The 17,471-nt window shown below is 39.6% G+C and overlaps 2 protein-coding genes across 6 annotated transcripts in view; both read right to left on the reverse strand.

The window, feature by feature from the left end:
• RB195_002489 (uncharacterized protein) overlaps positions 1 to 8,151 on the reverse strand; it is a gene marked incomplete at both ends in the record, with an annotated part of 11,156 nt that extends 3,005 nt beyond the window's left edge. Inside the window, 2 exons of one of the 3 annotated variants that reach the window (XM_064199774.1) lie at positions 968 to 3,392; positions 3,503 to 8,151. In XM_064199774.1, the coding sequence (XP_064055655.1) occupies positions 968 to 3,392; positions 3,503 to 8,151 (7,074 nt within the window). Of the gene's footprint in view, positions 1 to 967; positions 3,461 to 3,498 lie in introns of those variants that run through there. The other 2 variants (XM_064199775.1, XM_064199776.1) reach the window with 2 other exon arrangements.
• Positions 8,152 to 9,924: 1,773 nt separating this feature from the next.
• RB195_002490 (uncharacterized protein) overlaps positions 9,925 to 17,471 on the reverse strand; it is a gene marked incomplete at both ends in the record, with an annotated part of 44,893 nt that continues 37,346 nt past the window's right edge. For all 3 annotated transcript variants that reach the window (XM_064199779.1, XM_064199777.1, XM_064199778.1), the window contains 14 exons: positions 9,925 to 9,940; positions 10,055 to 10,227; positions 10,446 to 10,527; positions 10,588 to 10,691; positions 10,751 to 10,930; positions 11,035 to 11,223; positions 11,515 to 11,605; positions 11,813 to 11,941; positions 12,456 to 12,568; positions 12,638 to 12,796; positions 12,889 to 13,038; positions 14,075 to 14,198; positions 14,262 to 14,416; positions 14,525 to 14,586. In XM_064199779.1, the coding sequence (XP_064055658.1) occupies positions 9,925 to 9,940; positions 10,055 to 10,227; positions 10,446 to 10,527; positions 10,588 to 10,691; positions 10,751 to 10,930; positions 11,035 to 11,223; positions 11,515 to 11,605; positions 11,813 to 11,941; positions 12,456 to 12,568; positions 12,638 to 12,796; positions 12,889 to 13,038; positions 14,075 to 14,198; positions 14,262 to 14,416; positions 14,525 to 14,586 (1,727 nt within the window). The remainder of the gene's footprint in view (positions 9,941 to 10,054; positions 10,228 to 10,445; positions 10,528 to 10,587; positions 10,692 to 10,750; positions 10,931 to 11,034; positions 11,224 to 11,514; positions 11,606 to 11,812; positions 11,942 to 12,455; positions 12,569 to 12,637; positions 12,797 to 12,888; positions 13,039 to 14,074; positions 14,199 to 14,261; positions 14,417 to 14,524; positions 14,587 to 17,471) is intronic.

The raw sequence follows: 17,471 nt of genomic DNA on the forward strand, positions 1-17,471 counted from the left end.
GTTGGCGTTGGCGTCGTTATTTCGAATCCGAGAATCGACTACGAGAATTCATAGTTGATCCTTTCCAGGAGCTGACACATCCTATTATTCGAATGTGCGGCCTTGGGCGGCGGAGGCTTACTAGTAGAATTAGTACTCTTTTTTGAGTTTTTATTTTTCTTTTATCACTAAATGTGCTTATTACGATGATATGATGTATGATTCGAGCTTGATTATTGCCTGTAATTGCAAATTATCCACGCAGTGATCTTGCCAAATAGGTTCAGTACCAAGCAAACCATTCTCCAAGCGAATTTGATTATGCTGACTGTTAGTGACCGCGTTATTTTGGCTATCATTAAGACCATTGTGGGTCCGAATAAGTACGTCAAACCAGTGGCTAAAGCCAATGTGGCGCAAGCGGTAAGGGCTATATGCCAGTGCATTTTTATGGTATTCATTAGTGGATTTAGATCAGGCAGATCAAAATTAAGTAATGAATTCTTTGCATGTAGCTCTTGCACTTCTGTCTGCGAGAGCAAATTTCTCTTGCTTCTTGGATGGTACAAGAGTGTTCCCTGTAGATCAAAGGTAACATTCTTGCCATCACATGATGTGTGGCACACTTGTGATACTACCGAATATTCGAAGTCTAAAATAACTTGCACGGAAGTATTTGTTGGGCCGCATTCAATGGGGAAAACGTGATTCTCGCACTGTACTGTAACCCACGAGTTTATTGATGACTTGCAAAGGAAATCGATTCTTGCGCCTTCGCTACAGCTGTAGCACCCTTTGACCCCACGAACCGAGATCTCACATGGTTGATTGATTATGAACTCAGTGCCGCCAATAAGCAAATTGGATTCTATTGCGAGAGTGATCTCTCCTTGCTTGGAGAGCGCATAGATTTCTTTGCTATCACTGAAGATTTCTGTGAACGGAACTTCTTTCCTCAAATTTTGGAGTGAATCATGTGGACACTGACTGTTTGCGGTGCTTTCATATTTTCGCAAGAACAGATCATGCGATTTGTGCAGTTCACAAAGGCATCTAGAACAGATGCTTCTGACTCGCATTCAACGGGAAGTTGATAATGATCTGGTAGCATCATAGCCTTCATTGGGGTTACAGCGAATCTTTTGTCCATCAATGGAGAATGAGGTTTTTGCAAAGAAATGACTGTCAACGACAGTTCATCATACTTTTGTGTAACATAAGGTTGTAAACTGAAAGATTTCAGCTTTCCTTTATTATAAAGCATGAAATCGACGTCAATTTGGATTACTGGTTGCCATTCCATGCAACTTACTACTTCAAAGACAGTCTGCGTCTTCTTCGGAACATGAGCAATCCTCAGAAACGTACATGCTGGAAATGGTAGGAAGCAACCGCATGCTATACCGCCGCATGTGCTACCACAAATTGAGTATCCTGGATATGGAGATGATCTTTTGAACTCAGGAATTACTTCGTCCAGCCTAATTCTACTGCACTTAGACTGAGTGCAAGAGCCCATTTGTGAGCATCTCGTTGTGTGGTAGATCTTGAGTTTCGTCTCTCTAGTGAAGAATAATGAAACTTTGGAACAGGACAGTTTCATTGGTCTCGAACGTATCTTTATAAGTCCGATCGTTTTGTTAGCATGATTAAGCTGAATACAAAGATTGGAGTTGATTCTATTGAATAGAACTTCCTCGTTGTAATTATAAGTGCAGTTTCCGCGATTTTCGCAGACTACCTCTACACTATGCCTCATATATCCATGCTGGCAAGTAATTACCTTGCTTGCTAGTGCCAAGAGTGCGACACAAATCAACAAGGCGGACGGTATATTGATCGGATGTGGATTGAATGTTCTCATTGGAATTGTTTCTTCTTCGGATGTGGAATTCGGAGTTCCTTTCCGTTTTGCATTTCGTGTGCATTTAATTAACCATATGATCAACATGATGCTATTGATCGAAAGGTAAACTAACACTGTTAAGGTGATTATGGCTCCAAGTGGCCAACAGTGAGGATTACCTATAAGATCTTTGCTCATCAGCAAGGCCGATTTTTCGCAAAAGTCTGGCGGTTCGCACTGCATAGTCGAGAAGACCACTGAGCTCTCACATTCAGAGCGTAACGTAATCGTGCTATTTTCATCTAATGATGATTTTTCCAATTCAAATATATACGATTTCGATACGTTAGACATAATTCTGCACATTGCGTTGATGCAAAGCTCAAATCTTGATGAAGGAGGCACTATTTCTACTCTTCCTTCGTTGCACTTTATTGAGTTGTTCTCATGTGCTGTCGCTGTCACTGGACATATAGTTGATAATGCCAACATAGCCATCAGCAGATATGTGGATACCTGTCTACTTGAAGAAGTAGAGGGTCGGTCAAGACTTCTTTCAAATTCTTGGATGACTTTTAAGGCATGTGTTTTCGATTGTCTAGTTGGACGAGTTCTGCGGGAAGATGATTCTGCTGAATCTACTCTTTCTTTCTGGTGTATCTCCCGCTCAGAAGTGGAGTCTTTTTCGAGTTCTAGATGTGAGTCTCCCACAGAACTACGTATTTCTAAGGGATACAACTTGTTGAGTGGTCTTTGGATAACTCTTTTGTTTGGCGTAAGGAGTTTCGCTGATCTTACAAGACCATCTGCACTTGGTACTGTTTCTAGTACTTTGCCGTACATCCAGTTACCACGTGGAAGAAATTCTTGCTCAATAAGTACAATTTCTCCAATTTGCGGTGTATTTGTCACATGCCGCGGTTGTTTTAGTAGCACTCTCTGGTTATCTCTCAAGGATGTAAGATACTCTTTGTTCCATCGCTCCCAAAATACTGTAGCGATCGTTTCCGAAAACATTAATGCTTCCTGTGCTTGCGCAACTGTCTGAAGCAACTCGGGATCATATACTGTATCGCCATTACCGCACTGTAACTGCGTGCTTGGAATAGAGTACTTTAGATTTCCTTGTAGGAAATCGATAGGTCTTATCGGTATTTCATCAAGATCCGTTGCACTTACTTTTGTCAACGGGCGAGTATTAATTATCGCTTCAATTCTTGAAATTACTGTAGTCATTTGTTCAAATGACAATTTTTTACGTCCAATGCTTTTTTGAAAGCATCTTTTCACGGAGCCAACCATTCTTTCCCATGCGCCTCCCATCCATGGTGAAGCAGGTGGATTGAAAATCCACTTTATGCCTTCTGAGGCACTGTAGCTCATCACGGAGCTACCATTTTCATCATTTTCTAGGAACAAATTTTCAATCACTTTTGATCCCAATTTAAAATTCGTTCCGCAATCAGTTCGGATGAGTTTTGGAACACCTCTTCGAGATATAAAACGGATGAAGCTGCTTAAAAATGCACCCGCTGACAAATTTTCGACCACTTCAAGGTGCACAGCCCTGGTAGTGAGGCATGTGAATAAACAGACGTACATTTTCTGTTTGATGTTTGACTCAAATGGTCCCATATAGTCGCATCCAACATTGGCAAAGGGTTTGGTTACTATTACCCGATCTGTTGGTAATCTGTCTGTGGCATCTCTTGTGCTCCATATGGCAATCCGTGGCATTTCTTACACGTATTGCATGTACGTAGATATTTCTTGATCATTCTAGATGGCTGGGGAATCCAAAATCGTTGTCTTGCCAGCGTTAATGTCTGTTCTTTGCCGCAGTGTGCGTTTCCATAATGCAGGTCATGAATGATTAGCCTGGCTAGTTCCGAGTAATTCGGAATGAAAATTGGCATTTTTGCATCATATGGCAAATTGGCGTTCTGAATGCGTGACTTGTATCGAATGATACCTTTTTCGTCTCTGATAATCTTCTGATTTGGGAATCGTTTCTGCAATTTTTGCACGTTGATGTTTTCGTGAATAGCTGCTAAGATGAGTTTCTCAGAGATCTCCATATCCTCCGCAGCAATGACATCTTCATTTGTATAGAGGGAGAGTACGTTTAGCGTAATCGATGTTGACCTGGTGTAATTGCACCGTTTCACCCATTTACTCAGCAATTTTCCAACAACTGAGAATGTTCGAAGAGCTGTTTTGTAGCGAGAGAAACGAGCTAGATCTATTATTAAACGGGATGATTCCGCTGACTCGTTTGTGGTTTCAACATTCACATGTTGATTGTCCTCTATTTCTTCGTAAAACTGATCACAGCTGAGGTTATCTATGGATCGAATAAGCCAAGTTTGCTGGTCGTGCTCTAGCCATCTGGGTCCTCTCACCCAATCATGATCACTGATGAGGCTTGCCGTTGTGCCTCGAGTTCCAACGTCTGCTGGATTATGATGTGTTGGAACATGAAATAGATGTACTGGGATGGATTTGACTTCGATTTGAGTCTTCAATCTCAAAATGCGATCCTTCTGATTAGTCACGAATATCGGAAGTTTGCGTGAAGACCTAATCCACTGAAGTGCTATTTCGCTATCACTGGCGACATTTACGGAAATAATTTCAATGTTTATTGAATCAAGAATGGTTTTCGCCATTCGCAGTCCTATTAAGATAGCCAACAATTCCAAGCGTGGTATAGTCTGCTGGATCTTTTTTGGTGTTAGCTTGCTCTTTCCACTAATCAATGAAGTGATCTCATTAGTGTTTTCGCACCTCAGATATGCGCATGTCGATATTGCCATTTTGCTGGCGTCACAAAACACCCATAAGGAAATTCTTGAGGTGTGAGACGTGGGAGAACGTAGCAATGGTCGACTGACCCTTATACATGCATTGTTTATCTCTTGTATTACAGAATTCCATTTAATACACAGCGCTTGCGGAACGTATTGTTTCCATTCTATCCCTGTATCATAAATTTCTCTCATTAGAGACTTCAGTTTGATAATCAGTGGGCTTGCGAGGCCTACGGGATCATAGATCGAGTTTATTTGGCTTACAATATCGCGTTTGGTTAGTTTTTCTTTTTGTGGAATTGTAACTTTCATCACAAATTCGTCCGATTTGGTGTCATATTTGACGCCAAGAAGTTTTATGTTGTCTGTGGGCGCTCTATCCTCTTTTGGGATAGCTCTGTTAACTTCAGCAGAGTTTGAAATATATTCTCGTAAATTCATGCCGATTTCACGGAAAATATTCTTTGAAGCAGTATATTTTTCTAGTGCTTCCTCTTTGGTGGTGGCGCATAAGAGAATATTGTCCACATAAATATTTTTTGCAATCTCCAGTGAGAGCGGAGTATTCTTGTGATTTAAATATGCCAGAATGGCCATGTTAAGAATACTTGGTGCCGAGGTGTTACCGAAGGGCAAACGATTGAATCTGTATTCTGCTATGTTGTCTCGATTTGGAGGCTTATTCATGTCTTTCAGCCATAAAAACCGACACAAATCTTTATGATCTTCCACTAGTCTGATTTGCGTGAAAGCCGCTTCAATATCGCATAAAAGAATAATTCCACTGGTTCTACTTGCAACTAGAACATCATGAATTTTGTTCACGAAGGATTCTCCTGTGTAGATCACATCATTCAGCGAAAGCTGTCCGACTCTCTTAGAGGAAGCATCAAATACTATCCTCAATGGTTTTGCCTTTTCTGGCTTCCAAACTCCGGAATGTGGCATGTAGTAAGTGCCGGCCGAATTTTTATTTTGTCCGTGGACTAATTCGACAACTCCGTTTTGGATATAATCGTTCATTATTTTGTTATACCACTCACGTTGGTGGATATTATTTGATAGTTGTCTTTGTAACGAAATCAATCGACGGTACGCTATTCCGTAATTATCCGTTAGGTCGATGACATTATCTTTCAAGGGAAAGGGTACGGTTACAACGCCGTTTTCAAACGATATTGATTTCGAATAGCTTTTGAAGTACTCGAATGTGTTTTCGTTCTTAGTACATTCTTCTGATGATATTCCTAAACCATCTAGTTCGAACAACTTCTGTAGAATTTCTGATTCATTCTGTTCTTGAACGAGGCTGAGGCCATGTGTTATCGTTGTCGCTTCTTGCTGCGAATTGATTGACCCTTTGCCGTGTACCGTTGGTCCGAATACCGTACGCGCAATGCGTAATCCAGATGGCAAAGTTATAGTGTCAACTGTGTTTACGAGGTCGTAATAGTTATCTAGACCGACTAATATTTGCGGGTTTTGATGTTCACCGCGAACTCTCGGATTGTTTATGCAAATCTCATTGTCTTGGAGGTATTGTTTATCTGCATCGTTGAGACGTACAGACGAAAAGCCATTAGTGATAATTGGCTTGGTTTGAATCGTCATATGGATCTCCTTGCCAAAGGCATTGCTGATTTTGAGGGGGACAATGTTTGTTTGATATTTTTCGGTATGTCCACCTATACCTGACATTGTGCAGATTTCGGTTTTCTGAGTTGGAAGACCAAATTCCCTTGCGGTCTGCTCTCTAATGATGGTTTTTTGAGCTCCAGTGTCAAAGAAAAACAGGAGTTTTTCGAATTGTCTGGTGTTATTATTCCAAACATTTCCTTCGGCAGTCATCAGGACTACTTGCTCTTTTCTTTTGTCAATGTACACGGAACCTTCGGCTGAGTGGTTAGTACTGTGATCAGCTGTATGAGGATTTGTCTGCTGATTGTTGCGGACGTTACCATTATTGCGGCCATTGCCGTATTGATTCCGAGTAGTAGTGTTATTTCTTGGAACTGGTACGGTATTGGAGGAGCTTTGATTGCGCGATCGGTCACCAGCGCTATATCTTGTCCTGTTACCATCATTTGAAGTGGAAATGCAAAGGCTTACATCGTGCATTTTGCCACATTTAGGACAATTTGGTTTCTGACAGTCATAACTGCTGTGTTCTTCTGAGAAACATTTCCAGCATTGTCTGGCTTCTTTCACCATATTTCGCCTTGATTTGATATCAGTGATTGTTCGGCAGTTCGCTGATATATGATTTGAGTTGTCACAAAAACGACAAATTTTTCCCAATTTTGGGGGTTCTGTAACATCCACACCGTATTGTCTTCGGTTCGGATGGTTTTCAAATTTTACACGACCTTTTAAACGTGCGTCTACAAACTTTTTTGCATTAATCTCCTTCTCAAGATGATCCATTACATCTTCTATTTTCACTTCATCTTGATCTTGAATTGTAACAAGAACGTTTTTCACTATAGTGTAAGGAAATTTCTCCAAAATTTTCTCTGTCCACATCGCATCTTGCATTTGTGGTATATTTTGGCCTGCAGAGACCATTTGATTCATGAGCATTCGAATTTTGTCGAACGTGTTCATACAGCTATCAGCATCATTCTTTGCTGCTGGCAAATTAATTAATTTTTGCACTATTTTTGCTCTGTTAGTCGGTTTATTACCGTATTTCTTTTTCAAAGCATTAATCATCCACTTATAATTTTGTGGGATCAATTGTATGCCTTTTATGGCTGTTTCTGCTCTCCCTTTGAGGCTATCTCTAAGTAACAGCATTTTTTCGACTGTACTTAAAACCTTACTTTGGTCAACGAGCGTTTCATATATTGCCCAAAATTCAGGGAACTCTTCTTCGTCCCCGTAGAATCGTGGCAAACTTAGTTGCCTTGGTTTGAGAGTACGACATATGAAATCTTCATCGTCTTCTCTACTTTTTTCCGAATTTGAATTGTCTTCCGAGAGCCAAATGGCGTCATTTTGTGAAGAACCTTCTTCGGTTTCCTCAGTCGCAGTTGACTCTGTTGCGGTCTGCTGATCTGCGTGAGTTTCATTTATTCTTGCAGGTTTTTGTTTTGTGGGCTCTCTATGAGTTATTCCCATCTTCCTTGCAAGTTTTCCCATGTGATTCCGTGCTTCTGTGACTCTGGCACTTAGTATATATACCATTTCGTTTGCCTTTGCAATCCTTTCATTGAATTGCGTGTCATTTTCAATCTCCTCAACTTCATTTGTGAGGTCTTTTTTATTTCCCTTAGATCTTGCTTCTTCATATTCTTTTTGCAATTTATCTATCAATGCCTGAAGAGCGTTTCTGCTCATTTTGATTGTCTCTATGCTTCCAGAGAGCAAATTTGCGGCACTAAGATACTCTTCGTACCTTTCCTCATCTGTTCTTGATGGTTTTATCTCATCTGAGTAAGTACTGTACTTATCCAGTAGTGACTGCAGCGTTTTTGCACTCAGCAATATCGGCCTTTTGTGAAAAACAAGTGTCATTGTGACGCGCGAGCAATCGTAGCGTTGATACGCTATAAGCAGTGACCTTAGACTGCACGAGAGATATGCTTAAGTAGCTATTAGCTTGCTTTTGCCAGCTAAGGGTGGGCTGGACTTTATTAAGCAACAATGAATTTGTTGCTGCCAGCGAAGGGTGGGCTGGACTTTATTAAGCAACAATGAATTTGTTGCTGCCAGCGAAGGGTGGGCTGGACTTTATGATCCGTTTGAGGATCTCGGCTTTTATTTAGCCGATGCACCAAAATGTGTTGGCGCGAAGGATTTACACGGATCCTTCTTTATGCCCTATTAGTAAAGCGATAAGGTCGTTGCCTCAGAGTACAGGTGGTTCAGTGGTAGTAGTATACTAATTTATTGATAGGCGAAGAATATATTGATAGGAGAAGACGATATTGATAGGCGACGACGATATTGACAGGCAAAGACGATATTGATAGGCGACGACGATATTGACAGGCAAAGACGATATTGATAAGCAAAGGCGATATTGATAGGCGAAGAAGTTACTGATAGGCGAAAGCGATGTGCTCACTGGGAGCCATGAAACACAGGAATCCGCCCGTTGTGGGCGGTCGTTAACAAATTAGCCATAATGAGCAATCGTAGAATAAACAAACTTCGTGGGCGGTCATCTTGATAAGATGACCGTCGAAATATAACTCTTTACAATGCCGAATGTTTGTATAATGGATATATGATACAGCGCCAAAATTATAGCATAACAACGCAGAATTCGGGTCCTGATACAAATGTCAGGACAGATAAAGTATTGTTATGGGACATATGAACAAGATCTGCTACTTCTGTCGGCTCCGGCGACCGCGTTGCTCTCCTACAACACCCCCAAAGGGTTTTTTTAAAGATTTTTTTTTTTAAATTAAAAACCTACCTCGCTGGAATGTTTCCTTTTAAAAAATAAAAAACCCACCCCCCCCCCATAAAAAAAAAAAAAAAAAAAAAAAAAAGGGAAAAAAAAACACCAACCAAAAAAAAAAAAAACCTAGGTGATTGAGATCCTCACACTGTGCAATGTCCGTTAAGGAGTGGTGGATAAAGTGCTAAGAAACTGCATTTGGGACATCTTACAGCTCACTCACAACGATTCGTGGATCCTCACAGAGCATTACGAAACCCATACTCAAGCAGTACTAATTTGGCATTCGATAAACACAATTTTTCACTTACTTTTTAACATCGATTCTTTCCAGAGAACTTGTTGTTGGCACGGTAATGTCTCTTCAGATTCTACTATTCTCTTCTTCTAATGTAGTGTAGTCATTTTGGCAAACTACTCGTGTTAAACAAGCACAAAGTAGTCAATAAACTTTAATTCTCACCGAAAAAACATTCGTGAAAATAAAAAGAGCTTCGTGAACCGCGAATTCACTCAGGTATTGATGCGTCAGCAATGAAAAGATCTCAAATTGTGAAGTATCCTCGTCAGAATGCTGGGCTTTTTGACGAATATGTCTGCCTATGGAATGTTATGGAAAAAAAAGAAGCAAAGTAAGGGCTAGGGAAGAATTAAGAAACTAACAGCTAAGTAGAGATGTAAGATGTATAATGCCTATTCAAATATCTTATCACAAGCAAATTTTTAGTAAACAGGGTATGACAATACTTCGTATTTGCATGGTTTGATCTTTCCTATTCAATGTACAAATGTGTAAGCAGTCCACAGTAATAAACATTTAGTAGGTCTTCAGCACCGCACGATCGAGTTCAACTATATTTTGACTTTATCACCATCGATTACAGTATGTTCATTCTGAAAAATCCCTTCATTATCGAATCCGACCATCACTGGCGAAGCGATAGCTCTCTTCAACAACGATTCATGGATCCTTAATGTAGCAGATCGTTAATTCGTTCAACTGCTTACCCAGTGCTCCTCCCGTCCTCCAGGGCTCGTTCACCGTCACTCCCATCATCGGACTCATCTTCTCCTAATCCTTCGTTCAATGCAGCTTGCAGACTTTCGATTCGACGATGACATAGTTTCAGTTCAGCTGCTTGGGTCTTATTGGTTTCTTCCAGTCGATCGATCTCAGCTCGCTAGAAACAAATAATCAGGATGAGGAATTAGAACCAGGACCCATGAAGGTGACCTAAAATTTACTCCTAACTCCCTCTGGAGTTTCAAGATGCCGCTCCAGCCATCTGCAGTCATCTTTGTAAATAAACTTAAATACTGAGCTGGATAAGTCGCGCAAGAGGAACGTATGTAACAACTGCTCTCTATAGATGAGAACTGCATCACTTCTTCAACTCACCGAAGCTCTGTTCTTATGAACCGCATCCAGATCTCTTTTCTGCAATTCCTCTATCGTCTCTTGCAACTGCATGTTCTCCTTTCTGAACAATAAGTAATGAATTTCCGAGAGAATTGTAAAAACAGATAGATGATGTCCAAACCTCGCTTTCCGAAGCACTTCATTCTCCTTTTCGCGACTTGCACTTGCTTCAGTGACCTGCTCTTGTAGAGAGTCCACTTCATCTCGGAGTTTAATCACCATAGACTAGAATTTAGAAGAAACCGAGCTGAGAAATGCGGATTGAAGAAAGAGAGGCGACCAACTTCAAGACGTTGCTTTTGCGCGATCTCCAGATCCAGTTTTGCCTCGAGGTCGCGAACCTTTTGCTCACATAGGATAAGTTTGTGCTTTTCAACGGTGTGTTGTGCGAGGAAAGCAGCGCTTGACGCTTCCTCGCTCAGTTGTTCGGTCAACTTCTGTTTTGCCTTCTCTAATTCGGCTACCTATAAAATATGATGCGATGAAACGAGGATGGAATGGCAGAAAATACCATAATCAGAAGAACAATTTTTTTCACTACGCTCCTCAGCATCCACTTAGGACCCACCTGCTCAACGTAGTCTGCTATAGCAATATGATCCAAATGAGTTTGTTGAATGGCCGCTTTGTACTTTCTCATTAACTGTTGATATTGTTCATCTTTTTCCTCTATCAGCGCTGATCCACTGTTCTTCTCTTTAAGGAGGATAAGAGCACGATCTTCAGCTGCACTCTTAGCAACAAGCGCTTGTTCTAGCTGCAATCATTAATAACAAAAATAGTGAATAATGAGAATAGTATATAACACCAATAAAAAGCGACTTCAGTAATAACTATGGTAAAAATAATGGTCGCAATAATAATAACAGTAAGAATTAAAAGCGCAAACACTTGCTGCCATGGATATATTGTCATGCAACAAGCAAGAGTAAGAAATGGCAATATCAAATAACAATGCTAATTTCAAAAACTGGAAAAAGACAAGTTCAAAAATAAGACGAATTGATAAGATGAAAGGTAAGACAAATTGAGAAAATCAACTTCCCACCTGCACCCTAACTTCGTTCAGTTCACTCTCCAGCCCATGACGACCCTTAAGTGCGCTCATTTTTGCAGCTTCTGCGTCTTCTAATTGATCTCTGAACAATATTTTCGATCTTAAGCTTAACAACCTCAAAATGTAAATATGTGTAAATTATTGAATACTGGGAACATCGACTTTAATCCAACAAATCCCGAATTAGGAATGTGCTAGACAACTGAACATTCAAGTAACCATAGCTAACCTTAACCAACGAACACTACTCTCCTGAATTCCCAGTAATAAAGAATAGTTTTATGCTTACCTTAGCTGCCTTAGTAACGCCTGTGACGGTGCGGATTCCCTTTCGTGAGCTAAGAGAGTCTGGGTGTCAGCCAGAAGAGCAAGCGCTTTTCGTAATTCACGACGGTAGTGTCCTCCAGAGAATTCGAAACTAGAACACTATCCACTAGTAAAAGGATAAAGGATAAAATGTTTGGTGTTAATCAATCCGCTTGAGATGCGCGTCTACACTCACTTCAATTCTGGATTGTTTGAGATTTACGAACATGCAATTGTTACTACAAAATAGTACTAATAAAAGGCATACGGATTTGCACAATCACCAGGCCTCAATCCTTAGTTGTGACTATAGTTAGCAGCAAAAAAGGCATGAAAATATAACATTTCATCTAACACTTAGTTCACTAGAATATTCCCTGCGCGAGTTTGCTATTCATTCCATTTCTGTTCACCGAAAGAAAGACTTAAAGAAAAATACTTCTTTGTAAGTTCTAGGCGATTCATGGTGCAGAATCAGTTGTAAAAAAAAGAAAACCAGATTGGACCTTGTAGCAGCCATTTTACAAATTGCTAAGCTCCTAGAATTTCCGCAAAATTTGCACTGGGAATTCGCCATGAAAGAACTAAGATCCTATCCAGAATTTTTTCACAATAATCCCACTTACGTTTGCGTGTTCAAATCGTATTGTCGAGCTCTTGCTTCCAGAACACGGTTCTCTTTAACCAATGAAGAATTTGCATCCTGTAGATCTGCCAATTGATCTTCGAGGGTGCGTAACTGAAACATTTATTTGGAAAAAAGAAAAGAATATTTGGAAGAATTATAATTAATTAAACTTAAACCCACCCTTCTTTGGTATTGTCCACGAATCTCATCAATTTCGGTCTCTTTCGTGTTCGATTCCCTATTCAAGTCTGCTTTCAACCTTTCAGCTCCCATTTCAAGGCGAGTAATTTGCTGTTGCAATTGTTGATTGGCACCAGCTAGCTCATCCAGTTCTTCTTCCTGGAAGCAGAGAACAATTCATATGAGGTGAATATTCGCATGTAGTTGAAAAAATCTCCAACGCAATTGAATGAATTGAATTCTAATGCAACCTGTTCGCGCAGTTTATTCTCCAAATCTCTTTTCGTTTTTTGCAGAGCAGCCACCTGGTCTCCTCCTACAGCCGCATCTGATCGCTCCTCAGCTTCACGTCGTAGTCGCGATACTTGAGTACGGAGTTCGGAATTCTCAGTTTTGAGCTCCTGAAAGAGCGGTACTAAGAATGGAGCCCGGAATCAAAAATTCTACAAAAGCATTACTGCGCGAAACAGTTTCTGAAGCATTCATCACCAAACAATTCAAAAATCTGTGGATTCATCTCATGCGCAGACAAGAAGTTAGAATGGATAGAACCGATAGATGAAATTTCTGTTCAGACGTGGGAAATAAATGGGGCTGATGAATGAAATTCCTGTTCAAATATGGTAATAAAATTCTTCTGCAAACAAATCCATTCAAAATCAGGTTATTCGAACTTTTAAACTATCCTTTTATTTTGAGAATTAGTTATTGAGCTAATTGTTCTGAAATCAATTGAAAACGGGTATGACGACTTGTGGATGACGAAGGAGCGCAATTTGGAAGTGGTGCAGGCAAGGGAATCACGTAGCGACAGAAGTGTGTTTCTGTTACACATTCATGCTCTCCGGTAGCTCTAGCGGCGAGCTTGACTGCAGGTGAGCGCAAGGACCTTTACGCGTAATTTTTCTGATAACAACCTATGTTTGAGCGAATTCAAACACGGCTCCACGCTAGCGAAGATTTTATTTTGCATTTCGCTAGGAAACAGCAAAAATCAGGAAGCATTTCAATTAATACGAATAAGCTCCAGATTTGCGGGTTCGATGCAAGAAGCAGGATAGAAATCTCAGTTTTTTTTTCAAACAAAAAAAAAGCAGGAAAAAGAGTTTTATAGCATGTTTCTAACAAAATAGGGAATTTGAATACAATAAAATAATATTGCAAATATTTAAATACAGTCTGTACCACGTCTAAATGAGTGTTTCTTCAAAACAGAGAAGGAAAAGCCATCTCGGGACGTCCTACTTCTTTTTCCAAAGTACACTCAAAGTAAACGCGAGCAAACTTTAGCCAGCCATTCCCACAGAGGGGCCTCAAAAACTGAATTATTCGAAAAATCGGATATTTGAAAATATGCGATGAATTATTCGGGTGTAGCTCACAATTTAAATAGCGACCGCAAAACGAATAATTAATCGAGTAAACGTAATGACTTACTTGTAGCTCGACGGTCTTTCTAGATGTGGCCATTTGGTGTTCATCTCTTTCTTTTTCTGCTTTCTCTTTATATTCTTTCATCTCCTTGAGTTGTCCTTCAACTGCTTTTAGATCAGCATCAAATCTGAATCACAAACACTCCTCGTGCAATTTAAAAGAAAAAAATTCAGAGAGCATTCGAAATCACCTTTGCTGCTTCTTCTCGAGCGTTTCATTGCGAGCACGTACTTTGTTCAGCTCCGCTTCGACGTCTTGAAGCTGAGCTACGGCTCGCTGGGTCTTCGCTTTGAGTTGTTCTTCAGATTGTTGTACTCGCACCAGTTCGTTTTTCAGTTCTACTGTCTGATGTGACCACCATACAGGAAGAATATTTTTCAATAACACATGGGCAAAAAGCGAAGTAATTATTTCTACGCTTCTAACCCTAATCAAATAAATATTATTACCCACCTTTTCGTCAGATTCCAATTTAACCGATGAAGAAACGCGGCTAACGCGTTCATCATCTACGGCTGCAAAAATAAACATCATCAGCAACTGAAGGATCCAGAGAAACGGAGCAATATTTTAAGTGTTGTAAGATTTGTGAGATAGTCTGTACTTATTTGTGGTTGATCCCTATTTCAAAACTGTTCTCTCCCAACTATTTATACGGCACAATATCTTCCTAATCCTAACTTTGACCATGCAATACAATACTCTGCATGAACATTGAAAAACCGACGGTGAGTGACGGTGCGGCACCGTCGGCCACCGTCGCTTGCTCATAACTGCTCATAAAATGGAAACTTCAGGACAACTCATATATCATTAGATTCCTCTCTTTGAGATCTATATAAAAACCGACATATTCTTGAAAAAGGAGCAAAATGACGCCAAATATGCACCAAAAAGCAATAATTGGAACCTAATATAGCCTAAGGTTATAGTTGAAAAAGTGTTCAGGGACTCAAACTTTCACGTTTGGTCAGAGCAGCAAGAAATTGTTGTAGGCATGCACTTGAAACTGTTGTTTTGTTATTTTTTAGTCATTTGTGTGTCATTTTTAGTCATTTCAATTGTTGTATAAAATAGCGGTTCCTCCTTACTTTGAACGTTTGTTGCAAGGAAAGAAGTTGTCAGAACAGCCTACAAAATCGCGGTTGAGCACAAATATTATTGAATTTTGCGAGATTTGTATTGCATATAGACAGAAGAACCCCGCTCGTGCACTAGACTATCGCAAAGCTTGAGAATCCCACTTTTCGTCTTTTTCCTTATTTCATCTCCACTTTGACCTCCGTTAATCACCAGAACAGAGTTCAGATCGAAGGAACCTAAGCAGAACTCTTAAAACAGATAGTGTAAATTACTTTGTAACGTTTGTTTTCCTGTGAATAGATTTTCTCGGTCTCTTATAACATCTTCATTTCATAACTTTCCATAGAGAGGAAGAGCATGAAGATTACTATTAAATTTTATGCGACTGTTTCAATACTATGCTTCTTGATTTATAAAAAATCGAGTTCGCTGAAGCATTTCGAGTTGAATGATATCGTTTCCAAAGCTATTCGAAATTATTTCTTTTCTATCTGACTCCGCGGCCCGGCTATTTTCGCACCTCAACCAAGGCTGGCATATTGCACCATTGGCAGTCACTGCTGCAGCATTGGAAGGAAACATTGTGTGGATGTCAACTCCACATTTTATCCCAAGAAATTCAAATATGTACATGGAAGGGAAAAAAATTGAACACTTCACTATAATATATGATACCAGTTCATATCAGTATCAAAATATTAATATTCATCCTCTGATGTTGGATTTATTATTGCAAGCTGGGTAGCTCGTTTCTTCGTGAAGTATTTCTAGTTAGAGTCAATTTTGAAATAACAACAACAATTATATAGAATATAAAGATAGTAGTCATTGTTCGAACTACTATATAAAATAAGGGATAAGATGGTTTAAATCTTATCGTATTAATGAGCTGAACTGGGCGATCAGATCGGTAACAGTATTAATAATCTCATCTTCACTAGAATTCGATTGAGTCTTAGTCCTTGATTTCATTACGTAATATCTGCAAAGATTAGTTCAGAACTTTTCCCAACAAAAATATGCGACGTCTATATAAATGTTGTCTTTCCAAGATTGTGGTTGCCAATGGTGCAATGGCCGCCTCGGTTGAGGTGCGAAAATAGCTGGGCCGCGAGTCAGATAGAAAGAAATAATTTCGAATAGCTTTGGAAACAATATCATTCAACTCGAAATGCTGTGGCGACTCGATTTTTTGTAAATCAGTATTTGGCGCTGAAATAGTTGCATAATTTTAGTAGTAATCTTAATACTCTTCCTTTCTATGGAAGTTATGAAATGAAGATGTTATAAGAGACCGGAAAATCTATTCACAGGAAACAAACGTTACAGTAATTTCACTTCTTTTTAGGTTCTGCTTAGGTTCCTTCTTTGAACTCTGTTCTGGTGATTAACGGGGTGCAAATGGGACGAAATGAAGGAAAAGACGAAGTGGGTTTTCAAACTTTGCGATACTCTAGTGTCGGCGGGATTCGTCTGTCTATATACATACAAATCTCGAAATTGGCTGTTGTGCTCACGCTTTTATAGGCCGTTCTGACACTTCTTCCTTGCACAAACGTTCAAGTGGACCAACCGCTTTTTATTCAGCAATTAAAATGACTAGAATGCGCCAAATGACTAAAAATAAAAGCATTCCTGACACTTTTCACTTACCTTGGTTGTTGGTTCCATTTTGTTTTTGTTTTTGGTTTTTTCTTTTCAATTGTCTTTTTTTGATCTGGGTCTATGATTGGTTGTCCTGAGTTTCTTTTGGCGTTTGGGTGGCCGTCCCCCTTTTTCAATTCTTTGTAGTTGTCAAATAAGCTGAAGTGTGTTAACTTCTCTGCTTTTCCACAACCATGATATTCTTCTTTTTGAAGTTTACAAACAAACTCCACGATAATTCAGTTTAAGTCAGCTAATATTTTCTTAAATAATCAGCACTTGGTTTGCACTGCTTAGTTCACCCTAGAATTTTTTAAACCTCTGAATTTTCGCCTAGAATAAATTTGGCTGTTTACACTGTGTTTCGAAATGATTCATCCACTTTAAAAAGCAGCAAAGTGATGAAAATTGATGTTTAAAATTTTAATAGTAAATTTCAAACTACACAGAAGAGCAACCACGGTATTGTAATGGTTACTCAATATTAGATGTGAAATATTGAGCTCTCAATTATATAATTAGTTTATCCACTGTACGGATGTATATTATGCGTCCAGAGGAAATATAAATCATATACAGAGAGCGTATCACGAAATGGTACGGAAGCTCCAGGGAGAACGTAGTTCGGCTTGTGAGTTACGGAAACGAGCACGGTTCCGTTCATCTTCCCCTA

The sequence above is a fragment of the Necator americanus genome, chromosome IV (genome assembly GCF_031761385.1).
Source record: "Necator americanus strain Aroian chromosome IV, whole genome shotgun sequence".
In the NCBI taxonomy this organism is placed as follows: domain Eukaryota; kingdom Metazoa; phylum Nematoda; class Chromadorea; order Rhabditida; family Ancylostomatidae; genus Necator; species Necator americanus.